The sequence below is a fragment of the Theropithecus gelada genome, chromosome 8, assembly GCF_003255815.1.
Source record: "Theropithecus gelada isolate Dixy chromosome 8, Tgel_1.0, whole genome shotgun sequence".
Classification (NCBI taxonomy): domain Eukaryota; kingdom Metazoa; phylum Chordata; class Mammalia; order Primates; family Cercopithecidae; genus Theropithecus; species Theropithecus gelada.
In genome coordinates, this window is record NC_037676.1 from 27463520 (window position 1) to 27485401 (window position 21882).

A 21882-nucleotide genomic window follows, 5' to 3' on the forward strand; every position below is an offset into this window, starting at 1 on the left:
GACAGAGTCTCGCTCTGTCACCCAGGCTGGAGTGCAGTGGTGTGATCTTGGCTCACTGCAAGCTCCGCCTCCCGGGTTCATGCCATTCTCCTGCCTCAGCCTTCCAAGTGGCTGGGACTACAGGCGCCCGCCACCATGCCCAGCTAATTTTTGTATTTTTAGTAGAGACGGGGTTTCACCGTGTTGACCAGGCTGGTCTGGAACTCCTGACCTCAGGTGATCCACCTGCCTCGGCCTCCCAAAGTGCTGGGATTACAGGCATGAGCCACTGCACCAGGCCAGGATTGTCTTTTTATTATCATGTTATAAGAGTTCTTTATATATTCTAGATGCAAGTCCCTTATCAGAGATCAGAGTTGCACATATTTTCTCCCATTCCATGGGTTATTTTCTTACTTACCTGATGGTATTATTTGAAGCACAGAGTTCATGTTTTGAAATTCAGTGGATCTGTTTTCTTTGGTTGCTTGTGCTTTGGGTGTCATATTTAGAAACCAGGCAGTTCATTTTTGTTGTATTTTACCAAAGTATTAATCTGTAATAATTTTGGGGAAAAATTAGTTCTTCCCCACATCATTTGAAAACCACTGGAGGCCAGGTATAGTGGCTCACGCCAGTAATCTCAGCACTTTGGGAGACCAAGGTGGGTGGATCACCTGAGGTCAGGAGTTCGAGACCAGCCTGGCCAACATGGCGAAACCCTGTCTTTACTAAAAATATAAAAATTAGCAGGGCGTGTTGGCGCGTGCCTGTAATAATCCCAGCTACTCAGGAGGCTGAGACGGGAATTACTTGAACCTGGGAGCGGAGGTTGCAGTGAGCCAAGATCACGCCACTTCTAGCCTGGGCAACAGAGCTTAAAAAAAAAAAAAAAAAAAAAAAAAAAAGCCACTGGAGTAGATTTCTTTGGCGGTCTTGTTCAAATTAAGTGTGGATCCAGAATAGAGAGTTCTTTCTCTGTGCTTCCATTCTGTTCACCGAAGGCCTAACCTGACCTACCTGGCAATGGGGCTGCCTTTGGCTTAGGCTTGTAAGAGCAGATGCTCAGATAAAAAGAGCAGTGGCTTTATTGCTCATCTGTCTTAAATCCATCTGTAAAGAATGATTTGACACATTTCTGAAAAATCAGAACATCTGTTCTTATTCTCCTCCACCCAGCCTCTCACATTTCCTTTGACCTCTTGCCTAGTGTACTATTGAAGCAAGTCTATTGATAGCTGTGATTTAAAAAAATCCTTGTAAGCCGAGGTGTATTTTTTTTTACACGATAACAAATAGCTGACTCTCTCCATTTGTTTTTACGAAAGGAAAAAAGCCATGCAGTAGCTCCAGGCGTGTTTTGCTGCTGCAGGTGGTAGTGGTAGGGGTGGGCGGCAGGGAGTGTGTTTCTGCTGCAGCGTGATGTGGTTTGGAGCATGCTGAAGGACTGGTGTGGTGAGCATAGTCATGGGGTGTTAACAGGAGAACTGCCAACCCTTAGATCCAAGAATGATTTTGATAAGGAGCCCAGCTTTAAGGAGTTTGAAGCTTATTAACATAGCTGGCATTAACATAGCTTCCAAGCCCCTGATTTAGGGATTTCTGACCTTGCCCATGCTATTTTCCAGCAGATTTGCAGGTGGTGAGAGAGTAATGGGAAGCCTTTTAATGTGTCTCTTAACCGTCATTCATGTTTGAGATTTAGCCTCTGGTAATGGAGCTGGTGAATTATTGCTGTCTGTACATCCTAACCTTTTCCTACCCTGGCCCTTTTCTTATGCGTTTGGGCATCCTTTGATCTAAAGCCTTTCTCTTATTAATCTCCCCAATTTGCTTATTTCACCTTAATGGGAATGAAACAGACCTAAGTTGAAAGGAAAGGGTAAGTCTAAGAATTCTTTCCTCTGGCAGAGATAGATCTTGACTCACTTCAACTTATGTAGCTAAGAAAGAGATAGAATCAATCGTAAGGGACAGATAGAAAAGGTATACCAAGAGACTTGAGAGCATGTGTCCTTACAGAAAGGAATACATGAATGGCCAGAGCAGCATTATTTGTAACAGAAGTGCAAACAACACAGAGGGCTAAATACTGTGGTTCCATTATGTGAGGTCCCTAGGTAGTCATTCATAGAGACCGAGAGCAGAATAGAGGCTGCGGAAAGGTGGGAGTGGGGATGAGTGTTTAATGGGGACAGAGTTTCCGTTTGGGCAGATGAAAGAGTTCTGGAGATGGATGGCCGGGATGATTGCACAACACTGTGAATGTCTCTAACGCCACTGAACCATATATTTAAAAATGATTAAGATGGTACATTTTATGTTTATTTTGCCACAATTAAGAAAAAATCAGTTGTCTTAAAAAACCCACCTAGAAGGCTATTACATTGTGATAGAAATTGTGATTTCTCATCTTTTGGATTAGATTAGAGTCTTCCAGACTTATTAGGAGAGGAGCTCTTTTGAAATAAAATCTGTGTCTTAGGAACTGAAGTTCCATGTAAGTGATGAGGGAGTTTGCAGGCAGTTTAAATCTCTGGCAGCCCTTCTGCAGGCCTGTTGGGTTCTGTGGAGCTTAAAACGCTTTCAGTTCTCCAATTTATCCTGTGACACTGGGGACCAATTTTATTTGTTCTACTTTGCCTATAAATTTGGAGATGATACAAAAGTTTCTACTGAAACATATTGAATTCTCCATTTATTTCTGCCATTTAATGAAACCTTCCAGTTGTATGGTTCTGTAGACCACTTCTCACGATACACGTTTCTCCCTCAGCCCTGCTCAAATTTGGAATTAGGAGTGGTGCAGTTCAGTAGTCTTCTGTGGTTAAACCAGTGGTCTCCAAACCTTTTTATTATGTTCCTTCTTCATAAAAGAAAAGTGTGCAGTATATGTAAATTACATACACGCCTACTGAACTAATATGTCGTGCTCATTAAAAACAAAGCCTTTCTTAGAAAATGTTGGTTCATTCATTTTTAGAGCCAGGTCTTGCTCTGTTGCTCAGGCCAAGTGCAGTGGTGCAATCACAGCTCACTGCAGCCTTGAACTCTTGGGCTCAGGCAGTCCTTCCACCTCAGCCTCCCAAGTAGCTGGTAGTACAGTTGTACTCCACCATGCCCAGCTAATTAGAAACAATTTTTTTTTGTAGAGACAGGATCTTGCTATGTTGCCCAGGCAGGTCTCCAACTCCATGCTTCAAGCGGTCCTCCTGTGTTGGCCTCCCAAGTGCTGAGGTTACAGACATGAGCCACCCTGCCCGGCCCTTTCTTGGAAATTAAATAAGCTAATAAAATAATTGAAATTGATATCATCTTCCTGCTTCTTAGTAGATTATTGTACATACCCCATTCTGGAGACCTCCTTAGTAGATTATTGTACATACCCCATGCTGGAGACCCCTTTCCCAAGTTACAACTTATTCTTTCTGGAAGGGTTGGAGGATACTGACTGCTAGAGGAACAATGTGCAAGTGCTTATTAAGGAAGCTGAATATGGTACCTTATTTGCTTTTATCCTGTTTGGCTTGTTGTCGATTTTGTTTTATTTTGAAAGGATAAGAGAAGTAAAAGCCTAAGGGCCAGAGCTTGTAAGGTAGAGGCAATAACTGTGAACGCTTTTGATGACCCTAGAGCTTTGTACTCAGGTCTGTGTATGCACTTGTGTTTTTCAAGGGTGTGGAGAGAAGCTCGGGACCGCATCGTGGGCTTCCCTGGCCGTTACCACGCATGGGACATCCCCCATCAGTCCTGGCTCTACAACTCCAACTACTCGTGTGAGCTGTCCATGGTGCTGACAGGTGCTGCCTTCTTTCACAAGGTAGGAAAAAGCTGGTAATAATGGCATTGACTTGGTGAGAGTTTGGCCTTTGTGTGATAGTGGAATGCTGCCCTTAGCTTAGCTCTCCTAATGCTTCTTACGTGTTTCTTCTGTGCTAGAAGTCAGTTGTTTCCATTTTCAGAGACAATGATCAAGATGCTTAGAGCAACTCTAGGATAAAAGGTCAAGATGAGAGGGCTGCCTGTACAGTTGCATGTAGGCTATTTGGAAACCACTTTATCTTTCCGGGCGTTGGCTCTCCCTTTGTAAAACTGAGGGCTCTGGGATAAAAGACACCTCAAATACCTTCCGGTTTCAACATTGCCACCCCAGATGTGGCCCGGCTATCAGAAGGTGACCTGGGCACTTTTCTGACTTAGATGTACCATGCCTGTCCCAGGCCCCGTGATGAGCCTCTGTGTGGCTCTGCCAGTTCTTTGTGATACTTTAGTGCTTATTCTTTCACTGTGTCTCATAATCTGATTTTCACTGAATATCTGAAGCTTAGGACCCTGCAGTCTTTCCTCCTCTACTGTTCTGTGTTCTGTTTTTTTGCTCTTGGCCTGTCTTCCCTCTCTACTTCTTCCATTCTGTAAAGTGGCCCCTGACCACGTGTGGCCACAGAGCACCTGGCACATGACTGGTCAGAATGGAGACGTGCTGTTAAGTGTAAAGTGCACAACAGCCTTCGAAAACTTGTAACAAAGGATGTCACATAGCTCAGTAATTGTTTATATTGATTGCATCTTGAAATGCAGTTAGTTTGGATTACTGGGTTAAATAAAATTATTGAATTTTACTGTCTCTTTTTACTTTTTAACGATGTGGCTTCTAGAAAGTTCACAGTGCTGTATGTGGTCTGCCTTCTGTGTCCGTGAGTGCTGCTCTCTACCTCCCTCCTGAGGTCTTCCCGGGCCCTGAGGAGTCCCTGTTCTAAATTACCCTGGCATTACCCCCACTGCCCACCTCACAGAGCACCTCTTCTGTCCCGAGTCTTCTCTGAAGACAGTGCTCCCTTTAGCCTTTTCCTGTGGACTTTGAGGCACTCATTTCCCCACATCTGTGCTTTGGCACAGGGCAGGCGTAGGGAACGTTTTCATTGCTTACCAATGACACTTCCTTCCCAACTGGCACATAAAGTCTCATTTGCAGCTCCTGTCGTCTGTCTTCCTGCCATCAACTAGCCTTTTCATCGTGCCCTGACAGTTACCAAAGTTGGCGGCACCTGCCTCCTTCTCTTTGTCTGCATTCACACCCTCCATGGTTCTGGCGCCTTCACTGTCCTCACAGAAGACCCTCCCACCGCTTTCTCTGCATGGATGGTGAAGCGTCCCGGGGTCTAGCCTCTGTTGCTCTTCTTATTTTCCCTAGGCGTTCTCTCACACACTCAAGGTTTCGAGGCTTTTCTTAGCATCTGCAGGCTGGTGATTTCCTCTTCTGTATTCCAGCCTTGGCCTTTCTTGCTGAGGTTTGCGTTTGTGTATTTAATTGTTTTCAGCATATCTCCCATTTGCCTCTCAGACACTTCAGATAAACTTTTCCCTCACCGTCTCTCCCCAGCTCCTTGAAGTATTTTCTCCCTTACATAGCTCACATCTCAGGTGGCGGCATCTTGCCGGTCACCTCAAATAGAACAATACAATTCATTTTTATAGGGACTTTTTTGTTTTTTAAGACAGGGTCTCACTGTCGCCCAGGCTGGAGTGTAATGGTGGGATCTCGGCTCACTGCAGCCTCAACCTCTTGGGACCAGGTGACCCTCCTGCCTCTGCTTCCTGGGTAGCTGGGACGACAGGCATGCATCACTACACCTGACTAATTTTTTTTTTTTTTTGGTATTTTTTTGTAGAGACGTGGTTTTGCAGTGTTGCTCAGGCTGGTCTCCAACTCCTGGGCTCAAGCGATCTGCCCACCTTAGCCTCCCAAAGTGTTGGGATTACAGATGTGAGGCGCTGTGCCTGACCTATAGGGACATTTTGAACCAGCCTAAGCAGTCATTAAACTTTCAGCTGTTCTTTTAAAAACTTAATGTGTGAAGTTGATACACTCATCCCATTCTTGCACTTCTCCTCAGGACTTCCTTTCCTTGGGTGGGCTTTGTTTGGGGAATTGCAAGTAGGGTGAGAGGAGCAGGGTGTTAGCAGCTGGTCAGCTAAGAAGGAGCCACTGACTGATCTTAGCAGTGTCTACTCATACCTTGAGGATGTACTTTTCTTCTGAATTGCCTTCTCAGATTCAGATTGTTCTTTAAAACCACGAACGGTCAGGTACCTCTACTTTCAAGAAATCATTTACTTAATGAAATTTAGTATTTTTCCTGTGTGAAAATCTATAAAGAAGTTTACAGACTAGCAGCCCCCAAGCCTCAGTTGGCTTCCAGAGAGATTTTTGGGCCCTCTAGTGTTGTCTTATACACTGACAACTTTTAAAAATCAGAAGATTTCATAGAAGACCTGAGCTGCAATACAAATGAAGATCAGGTCCTTTGAGGCCCTGGCTGGGGCTTCGTGGCAGCTGCTCCTGTAGTTGGGGCCCATGATGGGATCTGTGTGCGCTCACCTGCCTGTGGCTCCTCGTTTTTCTTACACTCATTTTGTTTTTATTTTTTTGAGACTGAGTCGTGCTCTGTGGCCCAGGCTGGAGTGCAGTGGCATGATCTCGGCTCCCTGCAACCTCTGCCTCCTAGGTTCAAGCAATTCTCCTGCCTCAGCCTCCTGAGTAGCTGGGACTGCAGGAGCATGCCACCACACCTGGCTAATTTTTATATATTTAGTAGAGGTGGGATTTCACTATGTTGGTCAGGCTAGTCTTGAATTCCTGACCTCAAGTGATCCATGCATGTGATAGATATTTTTTAAAGGTTGAAATAAAGATGAAACAAAATTTTAAAATAATGTGATCACTAAAGTCTTAAATTTTAGTGAAAGCAGTATGATTGAATATGTTTTTTTATTTTTGAAAATCTTGATACTGTGTGTTACAGCAAGTCAAGTCTGTTTCTAAATTAAACTTTTTTTTTTTCTTCTTTTCTTTTCTTTTTGAGGTGGAGTCTTCTCACTTCTTTGCCCAGGCTGGAGTGCAGTAGTGTGATCTTGGCTCACTGCAACCTCTGCCTCCTGGGTTCAAGCAATTCTTCTGACTCAGCCTCCCTAGTAGCTGGGATTACAGGCATGTGCCACCACGCCTGGCTAATTTTTGTATTTTTAGTAGAGATGGGGTTTCACCATGTTGGCCAGGCTGGTCTCGAACTCCGGACCTTAAGTGATCCACCCACCTTGGCCTCCCAAAGTGCTGGGATTATAGGCGTGAGCCACTGTGCCTGGCCTACATAAATCATTTTTGACAGGAGAACCACATGCTGATGGAAATAACTGAACATTTATTCTGATAATGCTTTCATCATAGTTTTTAAAAAAATTATTATTAAAAGCTAGTTCTTATTATTAAAATGTCACTTCTTTCAAGACATGAGTTATGTTAATACATTCTCATCAGCATACTAAGGACAGTCACTGGCCATTTAAAGGGTCAATAAATTTGAATTACCTTTTTAAAAAAATGTATTATTTTTTATTTTATTTATTCTTTTTTTTTTTTTTTTTTTTTGAGACGGAATCTCACTCTGTCACCCAGGCTGGATTGCAGTGGCACAACCATGGCTCAGTGCAGCCTAGAACTCCCAGGCTCAAGCGATCTTCTCACCTCAGCCTCCTGAGTAGCAGGCATTACAGGCACATACCACTACATCTGGCTATTTTTTTAATTTTTCGTAGCTGTGAGGTCTTCTCCTTATGTTGCCCAGGCTGGCCTTGAACTCTTGGGCTCAAGCATTTCACCCACCTTGGCCTCCCAAAAAAAGTGTTGGGATTACAGGCATGAGCTACCATGCCCAGCCTGGATCACTTTTTTGTTTAAAAAAAGAAAAAAAAAGTACAATTCATTTTTTAAGTTCACCAACTCTTAAGTACTTTGCTGTTTAAGTTAGTTTATCTTAAACGAGCACATTTGTTCTGTGTTACAAAAAAATTTTATTATTTTACTAAATAGATTGTATTGTAGGTAATGAAATATGTTAATCAGTTAATCAGTTTAGCTGGGCACTTCACCTATTCATTTGTTCATTACAGCAAATTGCGACATATAGCAGTTAACATGTGCCCTGTCTTGTAGTATTTGCTGATTTCTGTGGTATGAATAAATATTCTTACCTTGGCTGATTTGAAGTTATCAACATGAGTCACTGAACATGGATTTGGGAAGAGATACACAGTTGTACACCATTACATAGTAATTTCAACATAAACAGTAGATATAGGTAACCTCAAGTTAATAGTAAAATACAAAGTTAGGAAGTAATGAGTTGAAGGTATTTATTGCATGGATTTTTAATATAATTATTTAATTTGAAGTTTATGTAATTACGTCTTTAATGGCTATGTTTAACAACAAGCTCACAACATTCTGAAAATGTAGCGGTCGGCATTCATGAGCAGGTGTGAGTGGCTCCAACATGCCCCTCTGTGGGCCTTGTAGGACAGTCTGAGAACTTTGCCTTTTACTCTGAGTGAGATGGGAAGTGTTGGAGGCTTTGGAGGGAAGGGGTGACATGTTCAGTTGGCTTGAGTGTTAACACAGTCACCTGCTGTGCTGGGACTAGCACATAGGGAAGAATATGGCAGCAGGGAGAATCTTTAGGAGCTGATGTGGAGAATCCAGACAAGAGATGAAGGTGGCTGGGAGCAGGGGGTAGCCAGGGCCGATAGCGAGTAGTGACCAGACTCAAGAATCTGTACAGGAGGCAGCGAGGGATCGTGTGTTTCATGGTTCTGTGATTTATTGAGATCTGAGAAAATAACCAGGCTTTTTTCCCTCACTTATCTTTTTTTTTTTTTTTTGCCATTGTTAGAGATAAAATAGTGTTCAACTGAACCAGCATCTGACCTAGTTTGACAAATCTTTATACTGATTTCAAAATTGCTGCGGTACCAAGAAGATGATATGACATTGTTACTAAAGGGGGTGATGATGCCAATTTGAATGGGATAATTCCTCACTGCAGAAGATCCACACGACAGGATGTCTCGAATCCCCGGCCCCAGCCCTGAGTGCCAGGAATACCTCCTAGTTACTGCCACACCCAAACAGCCCCTCCATCCATGCATATTTTGGCTGAAAGCCAACAACCTGTGTCTTCTAACACAGCATGTGGTTCTTTTTCTTCCTCTGACAGTATTATGCCTACCTGTATTCTTATGTGATGCCCCAGGCCATCCGGGACATGGTGGATGAATACATCAACTGTGAGGACATCGCCATGAACTTCCTTGTCTCCCACATCACTCGGAAGCCCCCCATCAAGGTGAGGTCCCGCCGCTGGTGGGACTGTGGATGCGCGCATGTTTACTTCACTTGTTTTACAGTAGCGCAGCACGTAACTGCACTGTACCTCAGAGTCCTCATTCATACGATAGGGATGATACTACCTACCTCATCAAAGGATTGTGGGCTTAAATGAGTTGTTACGACAGGGGCCCTTCATTCCTAAGGGCAATGGATAGAAATCAGAAGGTTTGGAACTTGGGTGGGAAAGATGTTGCATCATTATTTTTATTAATCTCTTACTGGAATTTAGCATTTTCTTCAATTATGAAACAGGCTACAGTTCACAATAGTATTTGTAGTAACTGATTTGTCACCAGTAGAAATCATAGATATCTTCGTATCACATTACCTTTGTTGGAATATCTGCAAAAAGTATTGTTTCTATTTGTTACCACTTTGAATTCATGGCAGTTATTCCCTTTCCCCTAGATGTTGTTATTTAATGCATTAGGAAAAGAGCATGTGTGTCACTGTGTTTTACTGAAACTTCCTTCCTTTGTCATCCTGTGTATTGCAGTTTATATATCTAAAAACATTATTTTGAGGAGTCCACAGCCTTGACCAGATTGCCAAGCCAGAGGCACAGGCGATGTCCATCAAACAAAAAACTTAAGAATTTCTGAGTTAATATATGTAAGGCTCTAAGAATAGTGTTGGCACATAAGTACTATGTAAGTTATTTGCTCACAACCAAAAATACCCTCAGAATTTCTAGAATTCCTCTGACAGTATTATGCCTACCTGTATTCTTATGTGATGCCCCAGGCCATCCGGGACATGGTGGATGAATACATCAACTGTGAGGACTACTCACACCTGTGAATTCTAGAAATTCTGAGGGTATTGTTCTGTTTTTTCTTGGAGTTATTAACAAATACACTCAGTACACGGAAAGCCTGGTTCCACCCCCTTCCTGTCATCGTTGAGGGCTCTGTCAGCAAGTTAGAGCATGCTGGTAAGGGTTAGGATAGCTCAGTCCTTGGAGAAGCAGACGTTATTAGAACCAGTATTACTGTGGAGTCTGTCACTTCAAATGAATATTTGTGACTGTGCTTATGTCTGTGTTTATGTCTGTGTTTATGTCTGTTTCATAATTGAAGAAAATGCTAAATTCCAGTAAGAGATTTGTACCTGATGTCTTTAGAAGGGTCAACAAACTAATGAGGTCATATTTTCATTATAATCAAAAAGGTGTATTACTTAATTTTATGAAATAAGTTTACCTTCATGGGTGTCATTGCCATGAGTAAATAGTTCTGTTCAGCCTGGCGTGGTGGCTCATGCCTGTAATCCCAGCACTTTTGGAGGCCATGGTGGGCGGATCGCTTGAGGTCACGAGTTCGTGACCAGCCTGGTCAACACGGCGAAACCCTGACTCTACTAAAAAATATACAAATTAGGCCAGGCGCAGTGGCTCACGCCTATAATCCCAGCATTTTGGGAGGCTGAGGCAGGTGGATCACGAGGTCAGGAGATCGAGACCATCCTGGCTAACACAGTGAAACCCTGTCTCCACTAAAAATACAAAAGATTAGCTGGATGTGGTGGCACGCGCCTATAGTCTCAGCTACTCAGGAGGCCGAGGCAGGAGAATCACTTGAACCTGGGAGGCAGAGGTTGCAGTGAGCTGAGATCATGTCGCCATACTCCAGCCTGGGCGACAGAGCGAGACTCAGTCTCAAAAAGAAAACACACACACATACACGCACACACACACACAACACTACACTAGCTAGGCGTGATGGCATGCGCCTGTGATCCCAGCTACTCAGAAGGCTGAGGCCGGAGAATCGCTTGAACCCAGGAGGCAGAGATGGCAGTGAGCTGAGATCGTGCCACTACACTCCAGCCTGGGTGACTAAGTGAGACTCCATCTCAAAAAAAAATTAATAATAATAATTGGTTCTAGACCAAGTACCCACCAGCATATACTAATAACGATAATGAAATCATATGTTTAGAAGCCAGGTGCAGTGGCACACACCTGGTAGTCTCGGCTACTCAGGAGGCTGAGGCAGGAGGATTGCTTGAATCCAGAAGTTCAAGGCTGAATGTTCCATGGGCGTGTCTGTGAACAGCCACTGCCTGGGCATCTTAGTGAGAAGTAAGTCGTAGCTTGAGTGCTAAGCAGAGTGGCCACCAGAGGACGCTGGTTCCCTGCAGCAAAGCATAACAAAGATAGAAATGTATTTGGAGGCTAACTGTGGCTCCTGGGTAGAATGTCACTCCTGACTGTCCCAGGGTTTCTTCTGTCCGAGACTTCTGCTAAAGTCTCACAAGAGAAGAATAATTAGCAAAATAATGTATCAATTTTTTTTAACTGTGAAAAATAATAGTCACAAGTATTTATATAAAAATAGTATGTTTTCCAGGTACAGTGGTAGGTCTCATATTAAACAGTGAAAAGACTTTGTAGACTTTGAGGTAGGGAGGCAAAGGTTTTAGAAAGCAATGAACAGTGGGTGCAATTTTCTTTTCCTTATGTTTCCTTTCTTATGTAGCCAGGGACTGGATTTGAGTCAAGATGTGTGCATCAATTTATGCCTCTCTAGTAGACCAGAAGACATGGTCCATGAAAATTTAAAGTATCTGAGTGATTAGGTACCTAATGATAGCATCAGTTACCTGAGCAGGCACAGACATGGGGGATTTTTCATCTTTGTAACGTGTGTTTGTCTACTGCATTATTAGGCCAGTGTTTCATTAGCTAAGCCATCTCTTCAGTGCAGGGGGAAGTCATGTGGGCATGGTGCACATGATTCTTACCAATTGAAAACTTCAAAACCGAGTATTCTCTCTGAGTTTTCTTCATCTTTCTGGAATATATGAAGAATTCAAGATTGGGATGAGTTTTCAAATTCAAAGGCTGAAATTAAGTGTGTTTTCAAACTCAGTAATTCCTTCAACTTATGAATCTAATTATTCATAATAAAGAACCAGTTTGAATTAAATATTTTATTTACCTAATTTTAATGGTATCAGGTGTATGTACTATTGTATGTTCAAAAATAGTAATTTTTTTGTTGTGCTTTAAATACCTCCAATTTTTACTGTCAAACTATTCCCTGTTTGAATTAGGGAGGTCTGACTGCTTTGTATGATTGGCAGTGTTCTTTCGGTAATGTTAATATCTTAATGATATTGACTAAAGAATGGGGAGTTAATGTAATATTATTGCTTTGAATAATGTACTACTTTTGCAAGGAGAACACAGAATGTAAATAGGCTTCATTCAGGATAAGAGATTAAAAAACCACCCGTAAAGTTTTGAGAAAACAGATGGCTTAGGTGGTAAGGAAGCCGAAATGCAAGTGAACGTCTTGGTTCTTTGGGGTAATATAGGTTCTTGGCATCTATTGAGGATTTTCCTCATTGTTACTAAGCATAAAACGAATATTTCTCTTAGACTGAGTTACCTGGAATCTTCCATGTAAACTGTGATCCACGATATTGGTTAAATAAGTAAATGTCCAAACTTCAGTTTATATTATAGTTATTTCATTCTTTTTAATTTTTTTGCATGTTTTATTATGCAACATAGTTATATATTTACAAATATATTGGGGATGCAGTCTTAAGTGGTTTTTTTTGTTTTGTTTTGTTTTGTTTTTTTGAGATGGAGTCTCGCTGTTTTGTCAGGCTGGAGTGCAGTGGCACAATCTCGGCTCACTGCAACCTCTGCCTCCCGGGTTCAAGCGATTTTCCTGCCTCAGCCCCCTGAGTAGCTGGGACTATAGGCATGTGCCACCACGCCCAGCTAATTTTTGCATTTTCAGTAGAGACGGGGTTTCACCATGTTGGCCAGGCTGGTCTCGATCTCTTGACCTTGTGATCCGCCCGCCTCGGCCTCCCAAAGTCCTGGGATTACAGGTGTGAGCCACCGCGCCTGGCTTAAAAGTTTTTTTACTGATGGATTACATGATTAAAAACATTTGGAAACCACTGCTTCCGTGAAAACAACAGTTATAAAGACACTTTTTGTGTCACGTGGAATAATATGCAGGCTAAAGGGCATTTCTCCTGGGGCTGGATTCTGGTGTCTGGGGTGAGAAGGGTTTTTAGATCCAGTGAGAGCCCCATGGAATACTGGACATAGATGCTGTTTGAGAACATCCTTCCCCAGATTCCTGACCCCCACATCCTGTTCCAGGGGGAACCATGGGAAGAGCAGTAACTCGGTGTTGACATGACCCCAAAGGGTTCTAAGGGAGCAGCCAGTGAGTGAGGGGGGATGTGAGGAGACAGGTGGGACCTGGAGGGGAAGCTGTGGAGGTCATGACTGCCCAGAGACTAGATTCTGAGGTGAGCCACCCTTCGAGCGCTGGCCTGTGTCTCCTCCCAGTTTAAACTCTGGGACCTGGGCTTTGACGGTGAATACTGGCCGTACACAATGATTACTCTTCTGCTATTAAGTTATGGGATGTGTCTTTCAATTAAAAATTTTCCACTTAATTTATAATAGAAATTTAAAAATTATTTGGGAAAAGAGACATGCAGAAAGAAATCAAAAGTGCTAAAACTTTTGGCTTCTTTTGGTTCTCTGGTATCCTGTCTATTGTGGTGACTTATTTATCCATACATACATATACACAAACACACACACACACACGTATGTGTGTAAAAATACATATATACATATTTTTTCTTTTTTCTTTTTTTTTTTTTGAGATGGAGTCCCGCTCTGTCACCCAGGCTGCAGTGCAGTGGCATGATCTCAGCTCACTGCAACCTCCGCCTCCCAGGTTCAAGTGATTTTCCTGCTTTAGCCTCCATAGTAGCTGGGATTACAGGCATGTGCCACCATGCCCAGGAAATTTTTTTGTATTTTTAGTAGAAGCGGGGTCTCACCATGTTGGCCAGGCTGGTCTCAAACTGAGCTCAAGTGATCCATCCACCTTGGCCTCCCAAAGTGCTGGGATTGCAGGTGGGAACCACCACACCTGGCCTTATTTTTGTATTTTAAATTTATATACTTGATTTGCAGTCTGCTTTTTAAAAACTTCACAGTAGGCTGGGCGGTATGGCTCACACCTGTAATCCCAATATGGAGGCTGAGGCGGGCGGATCATGAGGTCAGGAAATGGAGACCATCCTGGCTAACACAGCGAAACCCTGTCTCTACTAAAAATACAAAAAATTAGCCTGGTGTGGTGGCAGGCACCTGTAGTCCCAGCTACCTGGGAGGCTGGGAGGCTGAGGCAGGAGACTGGCATGAATCTGGGAGGCGGAGCTCGTAGTCAGCTGAGATCACCGCACTGCACTCCAGCCTGGGCTACAGAGCGAGACTCCGTCTAAAAAAAAAAAAAAAAAAAAACTTTACAGTAAATTTTCTCGGTTTTTGTTATATAGTGGACTAGGTAATTTGAAATAAGTAACAAACTTCTTTTTTCAGTGTATAGTTGAGCTAATAAAAAGGTAAGAGAATTGCCAGAAAGGAAGCAGACGGGAGGACTAAAACTTAGGGTGGCAAGCATGGGGGCGTCACTGAGGCCATCATGGGGAGCTGTTCTCACCTCAGCTGTCTAGAGGGTTGGGTTTTATCACTCATGTGAAGGAGTGAAGAGCCTGTTAAGGGCGGAGAATTAGAATGGAGATCTCCTACCTGTTGCCCCGGGGAGATGACATGCACCTTGTTTATTTTAACCTGGACTCTGACGGGGCGGGGGGCGTGAAGTGTAGGTTGAGAACGTTAAATAGTCTTTTGAGCCTCCATGGGCTTAGGTACTCACTCTGTATGAAATCTAGATCCAGGGCCACATGAGGTGGCTCAAGTCTGTAATCCCAGCACGTTGAGAGGCTGAGGCAGGAGGATTTCTTGAGGCCAGGAGTTCCAGACCAGCCTGGGCAATGTAGGGAGTCCCCAGGGAGAAAATAACAAAAGAAAACTAGACCCAGTCATTGATACCCTTGGACTGTTTGACAGAATAAAACCAAAAGTCTGTTGTAAGGAGAAATTACTCTCAGCAGAGGAAGTTCCCACTTCAGAAAAAGAAATTTCTTCACCTCAGGCCACATAGGACATGCACAGGAAAAGCCTCATTGAAAATGAGCTTGAAATGTAAAATTACCAGTTAGCCACCAAGGAAACAGCTGATCATGAGCAAGAGCGAACACACATAATAAACAGGTTATAGTTCTCCAAGGATTTCAAGTAATAAAGCCATTAGGTAGACTCTAAAACAAGTAGGCTTAAAGTGACTAACCTGAAAACATAAAAAAGCAACAAATCACTCCAAAAAGAACAGATTGGAAAGCCCTAAATGGAACTACTGAAAATGAAAATCATAGTTATTAAAATCTCTGTCAAAAAGGCATGAAAAGATCAGACTTAGGTGAAAAGAAAATTAAGGAAGTAGAAGATAAATTTAAAGACATTTCTGCCCCATGTTTCTTTGTGTGGCGTCCTCCCCTCCCTGCTCCCCTCCATCCTCCCTTCCATGGAGCCAGTGTTTCCAAAGCCCGCTTTGCAGGTGTTGCTTCTTCAGCCCATTGAAAACCCAAGTTCATGGCTATCTTGCAGGATTTGCTTTTTCATTGGCCTCTGAGGATTTCGTTCATTCTTTCATTCATTCATTCATTCTTCATTGTTTATTCATGCATGCATGTATGTATGTGAGTGAGTGACAGGCTCTCACTGTCCCCCAGACTGGAGTGCAGTGGTACCATCATAGCTCCCTGCAGCCTCAAACTCCTGGGCTCAAGCAACCTCCCAAGTAGCTGGGACTACACCAAATAACTGGCCTGCTGCCACACCCTGCTAATATTTTTATGTTTTGTGGAGATGAGGTTTTACTTTGTTGCCCAGGCTGGTTTTGAACTCCTGGGCTCACGCAATCTTCCTGCCTTGGCCTCCCAAAGTGCTGGGATTAATCATCAGGTGATTTCATTTCTTATTACAGGCTCAGCCCTGTATTTAAAGAGGGTTTCTGTATTTCATCTTGCGTGTTCAGGTGTTCTGAGGGACTTCTATGCCATTCGGCCTGCCACATTGTAATGAAGCTGTCCCTCTTCACACTTTTCTGGTTAGACATTTTCTAATTAATAACAATATGACTAGACTGTAGTATGGCCACTTTCCCATGGCTTTAAATGTAGTTAAGCATCTTTTTTATGGACAGTATTCAAGAATGATTTGACTAGCCCCTCTTTGGGTAGTCTTCAGTATTTTGATTCAAAACATTGACGAAACAAACAACTCAGTACCTAACTATGGCTCTGCAACCAAGTACATACTAGGAGTGGACTTACTGAGACAGCTGACGCTACACACGTTAAGGCTTGTGGCATCTGAGAAGTGCAGGGCGTCTGGACAGAATACCTGACGATGTTTGGAGACATCTGGTAGGCAGGAGGCCTGGGGCGGGGCTCTGGCTCCTGCCGCACTCTGCAGGCTTGTTGCCTCTGGGGGATCAGCGTCTTCACCCTGGACATGGGGGTTGTGGGATCGGTTCAGCTGCAAGGGTTCTGTTGGTATTAGCTGGGATTCCCACTCTGTGTGTCTCTTCCATTTCCAGGTGACCTCACGGTGGACGTTCCGATGCCCAGGATGCCCTCAGGCCCTGTCGCACGATGACTCCCACTTCCATGAGCGGCACAAGTGCATCAACTTCTTTGTGAAGGTGTACGGCTACATGCCCCTCCTGTACACGCAGTTCAGGGTGGACTCCGTGCTCTTCAAGACACGCCTGCCTCATGACAAGACCAAGTGCTTCAAGTTCATCTAGGGGCAGCGCAAGGTCTGGGGAAGAGGATGGGCAGAGGGAGGAAGATGGCTCCCAAGGTTCCTAGGCATTGCAGGACCTTGGGGACATCTGCTGGGTGGGTGGCCCAGACCCTCTGCTGGGAGGGGCAGCATGAAGAGTGGAAGGAAACCGCTGCCTTTATCTTGAAGTCGGCCACACTGGGCCTGGAGCCCTGGGCGGAGGCCCCGGGGTTCCCCACACAGGGCACTGACTGATAGCTTACACTGAGGACCGTGGAGACTCTGCAGAGTCACTCACACCGTTCATATGCCCAGGACAGCTAGTTTGTGGTTTTTAAATTCAGTAACAACTATTATGATTATTTAAAAAGAGAAAGTTTCAGATTTGCCATTCACGGCTTATTTATATATATGTGTGTGTATATAAATATATGCACACACACTCGCATACATATATATTTTTGGCTAGGGGAGTGTGAGTTTTGCCTAAGGGAGGGACTGCGCAGGCTCCTTTGTTCTGTATTCTGGTGGAGATGGGTCCTGGCCTTGTGTCACTGGCTTATACTTAAAGATCATCTCCCATCCTCCCCAGCGCCATCTGTGTGCAGAAACCGGAAAGGGATGAACTTGGCCCTCTTACGGGCCTGGACGAGAGAAGACCTGTGGGTCTCTTCTGTACCCTTTCTGTTGCCAGTCGGCAACCTGTAACTCCCATTCTCTTCCCAGTGAATCCCTGGGAGCGCCTGACCCTGGTGGGCTGCTCAGCTTCCTGCTGCTGGGGCCAGTGATTTTTGAGGATTTATCTTTAGGCCAGGCTTGCCTCAGTACTTATCCCTGCTCTCCCATTTCTCCCTTGTTTGAGAGAGAATGAGGAAGCAAAGAGTGACAAAGAATAGGGCCTCAAGATGCTACTCCCAGATGGCTCTTTCTGTCTTGTTCTTTTGTTGAAACATACGTGCTGTGGGCCTCAGGCTTTTCTGAAGTGCTCTCTCTTGGATTGGACAGGAAATCAGCAGGGTGCACGTCTGCTGTGGTCTGAAGTGCTTTGCAGGTCAGCCTCCTCTCCCTGGTGTAGAGCAAGCCAGTGTCCTTCGAGGACCCCACCCGGCTGGCCGGGAAGTTTTACAGCAAGGCGCCTGCCTTGGGATAATTCCTTGGTGAAATTCACCTTCCCCCTGCCTCTGTCTGGAGCCCCATCCTGTGTTATCTGTGGTTTTTGGACCCCTAATGTCAGCTTGGCTGTAGGACCCCCTGAGGTTTGGTATGTGCTAGAACAATGGGAGGCCGTGATTTGCTGTGTAAGCTCACATCCAGCCTTCGAATCTTAACAGGCATTCACAGCCCGAGTTACCACTTTCCACTCCCTGCGTAGGATTCTGTTCCCTGGGCTGAAACTGAAATAAGCTAATTTTTTGGGTCATAGTGGCAGTAGGGGAACCTAGGAGGGTGTGAGTGGAATTGGTCAGGGATTTAGCCCATGAAATCTGTTTCTTGAACCCTACTTTCTTGAAGTGGAGTTGACTCGAAGGTTTCTAGCAACTGAACAAAAGCTCAGGTCTGTCCTGGTCATGCACATGCCTTAAGCCAGTTCCGTCTTCCCTAGACCTTGGCATCCTGTGCTTCTATTTCTCGGAATACGTTCTCCTCTGACCTGCCTGTACCACATGGGTCCTCTTCAAGTATTGTTTTGAAGCTGGGCTCTTTTGGTAGCTCCCACCCACCTGTAGGGCTAGCTCGGCTTAAGGGAATGCTCCCCATCGGCAAACCGGACCTGGCTACTGCCAGGACTGTGTTTCCAGAGGTTCCCCCTGGCAACAGCCTGTAGCTCCCCCGCTGAGGCAGCGACCTAGGAAGTGTGGTTTTGTTCCCAGCAGTTGGGGGTTGGACGCTCTGCCTCAGAACTTTCTAGTTGCGCTCTCCCTGACTCCTGACTTGTATTCCTTTTAGCAGTAGCCTTCTTCCCTTGGGGAGCCAAAGAGTGTGGTGTGTGGCGCTATATTGTGGCTGCTATTTTATCTGGTTTATTTTAATGTGAGGAACTCATATACTGACTTTAGTGGGACTCGGTGAGCCGGGGCCGTCTGTGTGGTGGGACCCCCTTTAGAGGGACTTGGTGAGCAAAGGTCGTCTGTGTGGTGGGGTCAGGGGCCTGTCCCTTTAGTGGAGCCAGGTTGTCGGGCCCTGAATGTCACTGGTGGATCCAAGAAGGGCTGAGTGATCTGACACCAAAACGTGCTGTAGGGAGGGCTGTGGTGCCGGTGCTTCCAGCAAGGACAGCCGTCCTTGACCCTGAAAGGAACACTGGCTTGAAGGACTGCAGACAGGTTCGGAGGGGCATGCCCTCCTCGGCGAGAGGCAGCAAGGCGGCCACGGTGTCACTGGTCAGGTGCTTCTCACCACGGGAAAGCCGCTGACCTGTGACTCATGCGAGACGGGAAAGTAGCGCCACAGACGCCGGGTCTCCTTGGCTGTCTGTGAGCTGCCCGTGGCCACCTCGTCCTGGCTCGCAGGGTGCAGGACCGCCTCGTTCTCTGGGTGGCCAGCTTGCTGCTCCGGTTTGGGCTGACCTACTTTAACGCCATCCCAGGGCTCCACAGGCCGCTGTGAGCGCTGGCTCCCTGGGCAGTGCTCCTCCGTGTGGACGGTGCCTCGGGCCAGGGCTCACCAGCTGGGGTCCTGTCCAGAAGGATGGGATCTTTCTGGGAGCTGCGCCGGACCGAGTGGGGAGCTCCTAGTTTGGAGGGGGGAAGCTTTGATATCCATGCCACGTCCATCCACCCCACCCCTTTTCGTCACGAGCACAATGGTCTTACATTGGATTTTTGTAAAAAAAATAAAAATAAAAATAAATGGAGACTTTAACTCAAGCAGCTTGGAGTTCTTTTGTGGTTTTCCTCAGCAGGTATGGAAGAGTGACCTGAGAGAAGGCACCTGCTTGATTGCTTGATTCCAGGTCGCCACCTGCGTACATCAGCTGGGCCCGCTCGCAGAAGAAGACAGGAGGCAGTGTGACCAGGCCCTGGTGTGGGCTGTGGACCAGAGATGGGTGAACACACTCACATTCACGCGGGCATACTTGCCTGCGCCCGGTTCCAGGGCAAGTCATTTTGACTAAACAGGAACTTAGGGGCTGTTGAGGTGCTTTGCAGGATGAGGAAGGGCATGTGGCCCATATATGCAAAGTTAATTTTTTCATGGGAATTTAAAAGCGTGTGTGTATATGGAGTGGTTGTGGGGAGCTGTGTGTGCCTGTGATCCCAGGACAGGCGAGGCCTCACTGTGAATGGCTCAGTTCGGTCCATAGGTCATGCCCCTGACCTACAGGGCACTAAGACACCTGTACCTGCACCGAGCTGGCGCTCCCTGACTGCACAGCCCCTTCCTGTTGGTGCCCACAGGCCTAGAACTTGTGCTTGGCTGTGGGATCAGAGGCTTCCTCAGGAGAGGGCACTGAGCTGTGGGCTTCGGGGAGAAGGATGGAGAAGGGAAAGGGGGTAAAGGCGAGGGCTCCTCTCCTGGGCTCTGCAGGTGGCATTTTCGGTCACACTGACAGTCCTAAGAATGGGTGAGACCTAACGGTCAGTGTCCCTCCTCAAGTGGGGTTCACGACTGATCAGGCAGGTTTGCAGCAGCTGATGGGTGAGATGTCATCTAGGGGCATTCCTCTTTGGGTCATTCCTCTTTAGGTCTGGAGTTTTGGCTGTCAAGCTGCTATTCTTCCAGCCATCCGTCTCCATGTTACGATTGTCCTGGGACCGGAGAGACTTGAGAAGGTAGCATGAGGCTGTAGAAAATGCATCTTCCTATATACACAGAGATACGATGTCTGCTTTGAGTCTCTACTTGTCGAGTTGTGGCTTGGACTTATGGTCACCCAAGGTGGTGAATGTGAGCTGTTGATGGGATCGTCACTGAAGTGGAAGGCTCCACAAGGTTTACAAAAATGTGTGAAGAAGAATGTTGATGGCGGGGTGTGGTGCCTAACGTCTTAATCTCAGCATTTGGGGCGGCAGAAGTGGGAGGATCACATGAGGCCAGTTCAAGACCAGTCTGGGCAACATAGCAAGACCCCCATCTCTACAAAAAAAATTAAAAATAGAATGTTATGAAGATACCGAAAAGAAGAAAGGAGAATGTAGCGGGTCAAGGTCTGGATCCTAGAACAGACTGGGTGCAGATCCTGGGCTGCCCATCACACTGGTGGAGAGCAAGTTATCTATTAATATTTTAGGCTCTAATCCCACTATACGATGGCAAAAGTTGTGCCCATCTCCTAAGCATATGTTAAAAGTTAAATAACATAATATATGTAGAGTCCACTGTTTGACACAATAAAAATGAACTGTTACTGGAGTAAAATACTGTCCACTTATTCATGGCTCTTTCTGCCTTCCACTAGGTTTGAGCACCAGCGCCTGGCTGTGTGCCCTGCCCACCTCCTATTAGAGCTCCCATGCTCTGTCGCCTCACCATGCTGTGTGCTGGCCACTGCTCTGCCTCCCACACCAGACTGCAGCCTCTTGAGAACGCAGCACACAACAGGAGTTCCATAGTTTTCTCATGAATGAATGCTTTGACAGACTGAAGAGGGCCACTTAGAAATCACAGCTTAGGCAAACTGTTTTACCTTTCTTCATCTGTCTTCATGTTTATGAAAGAGTACAGGCTGGGCATAGTGGCTCACACCTGTAATCCCAGCACTTGGAGGCCAAGGCGGGTGGATCACCTGAGGTCAGGAGTTTGAGACCAGCCTGGCCAAAATGGCAAAACCCCATCTCTACTAAAAATACAAAAATTAGTCAGGTGTGGGGGCACGTGCCTGTAGTCCCAGCTACTCAGGAGGCTGAGGCAGGAGAATTGCTTGAACCCGGGAGGTGCAGTGAGCTGAGATTGCGCCATTGCACTCCAGCTTGGGCAACAAGAAACTCCGTCTCATAAAAATAAGAAATAAAAAAGTAAAGTACAACTGCTGGTCCTGTTGTAGGACTGTCATGTTAGC

At 45.4% G+C, this 21882-nt stretch overlaps 1 protein-coding gene across 2 annotated transcripts in view; it reads left to right on the top strand.

Moving 5' to 3' along the window:
* Positions 1–19753, top strand: part of EXTL3 (exostosin like glycosyltransferase 3) — a 52450-nt gene extending 32697 nt beyond the window's left edge. The window contains exons 5-7 of one of the 2 annotated variants that reach the window (XM_025394259.1): positions 3655–3799; positions 9030–9158; positions 16696–19753. In XM_025394259.1, coding sequence (XP_025250044.1) covers positions 3655–3799; positions 9030–9158; positions 16696–16905 — 484 coding nt within the window. In that variant the 3' untranslated portion in view covers positions 16906–19753. The remainder of the gene's footprint in view (positions 1–3654; positions 3800–9029; positions 9159–16695) is intronic. The other variant, XM_025394260.1, reaches the window with a different exon arrangement.
* The last annotated feature ends 2129 nt before the right edge of the window (positions 19754–21882 follow it).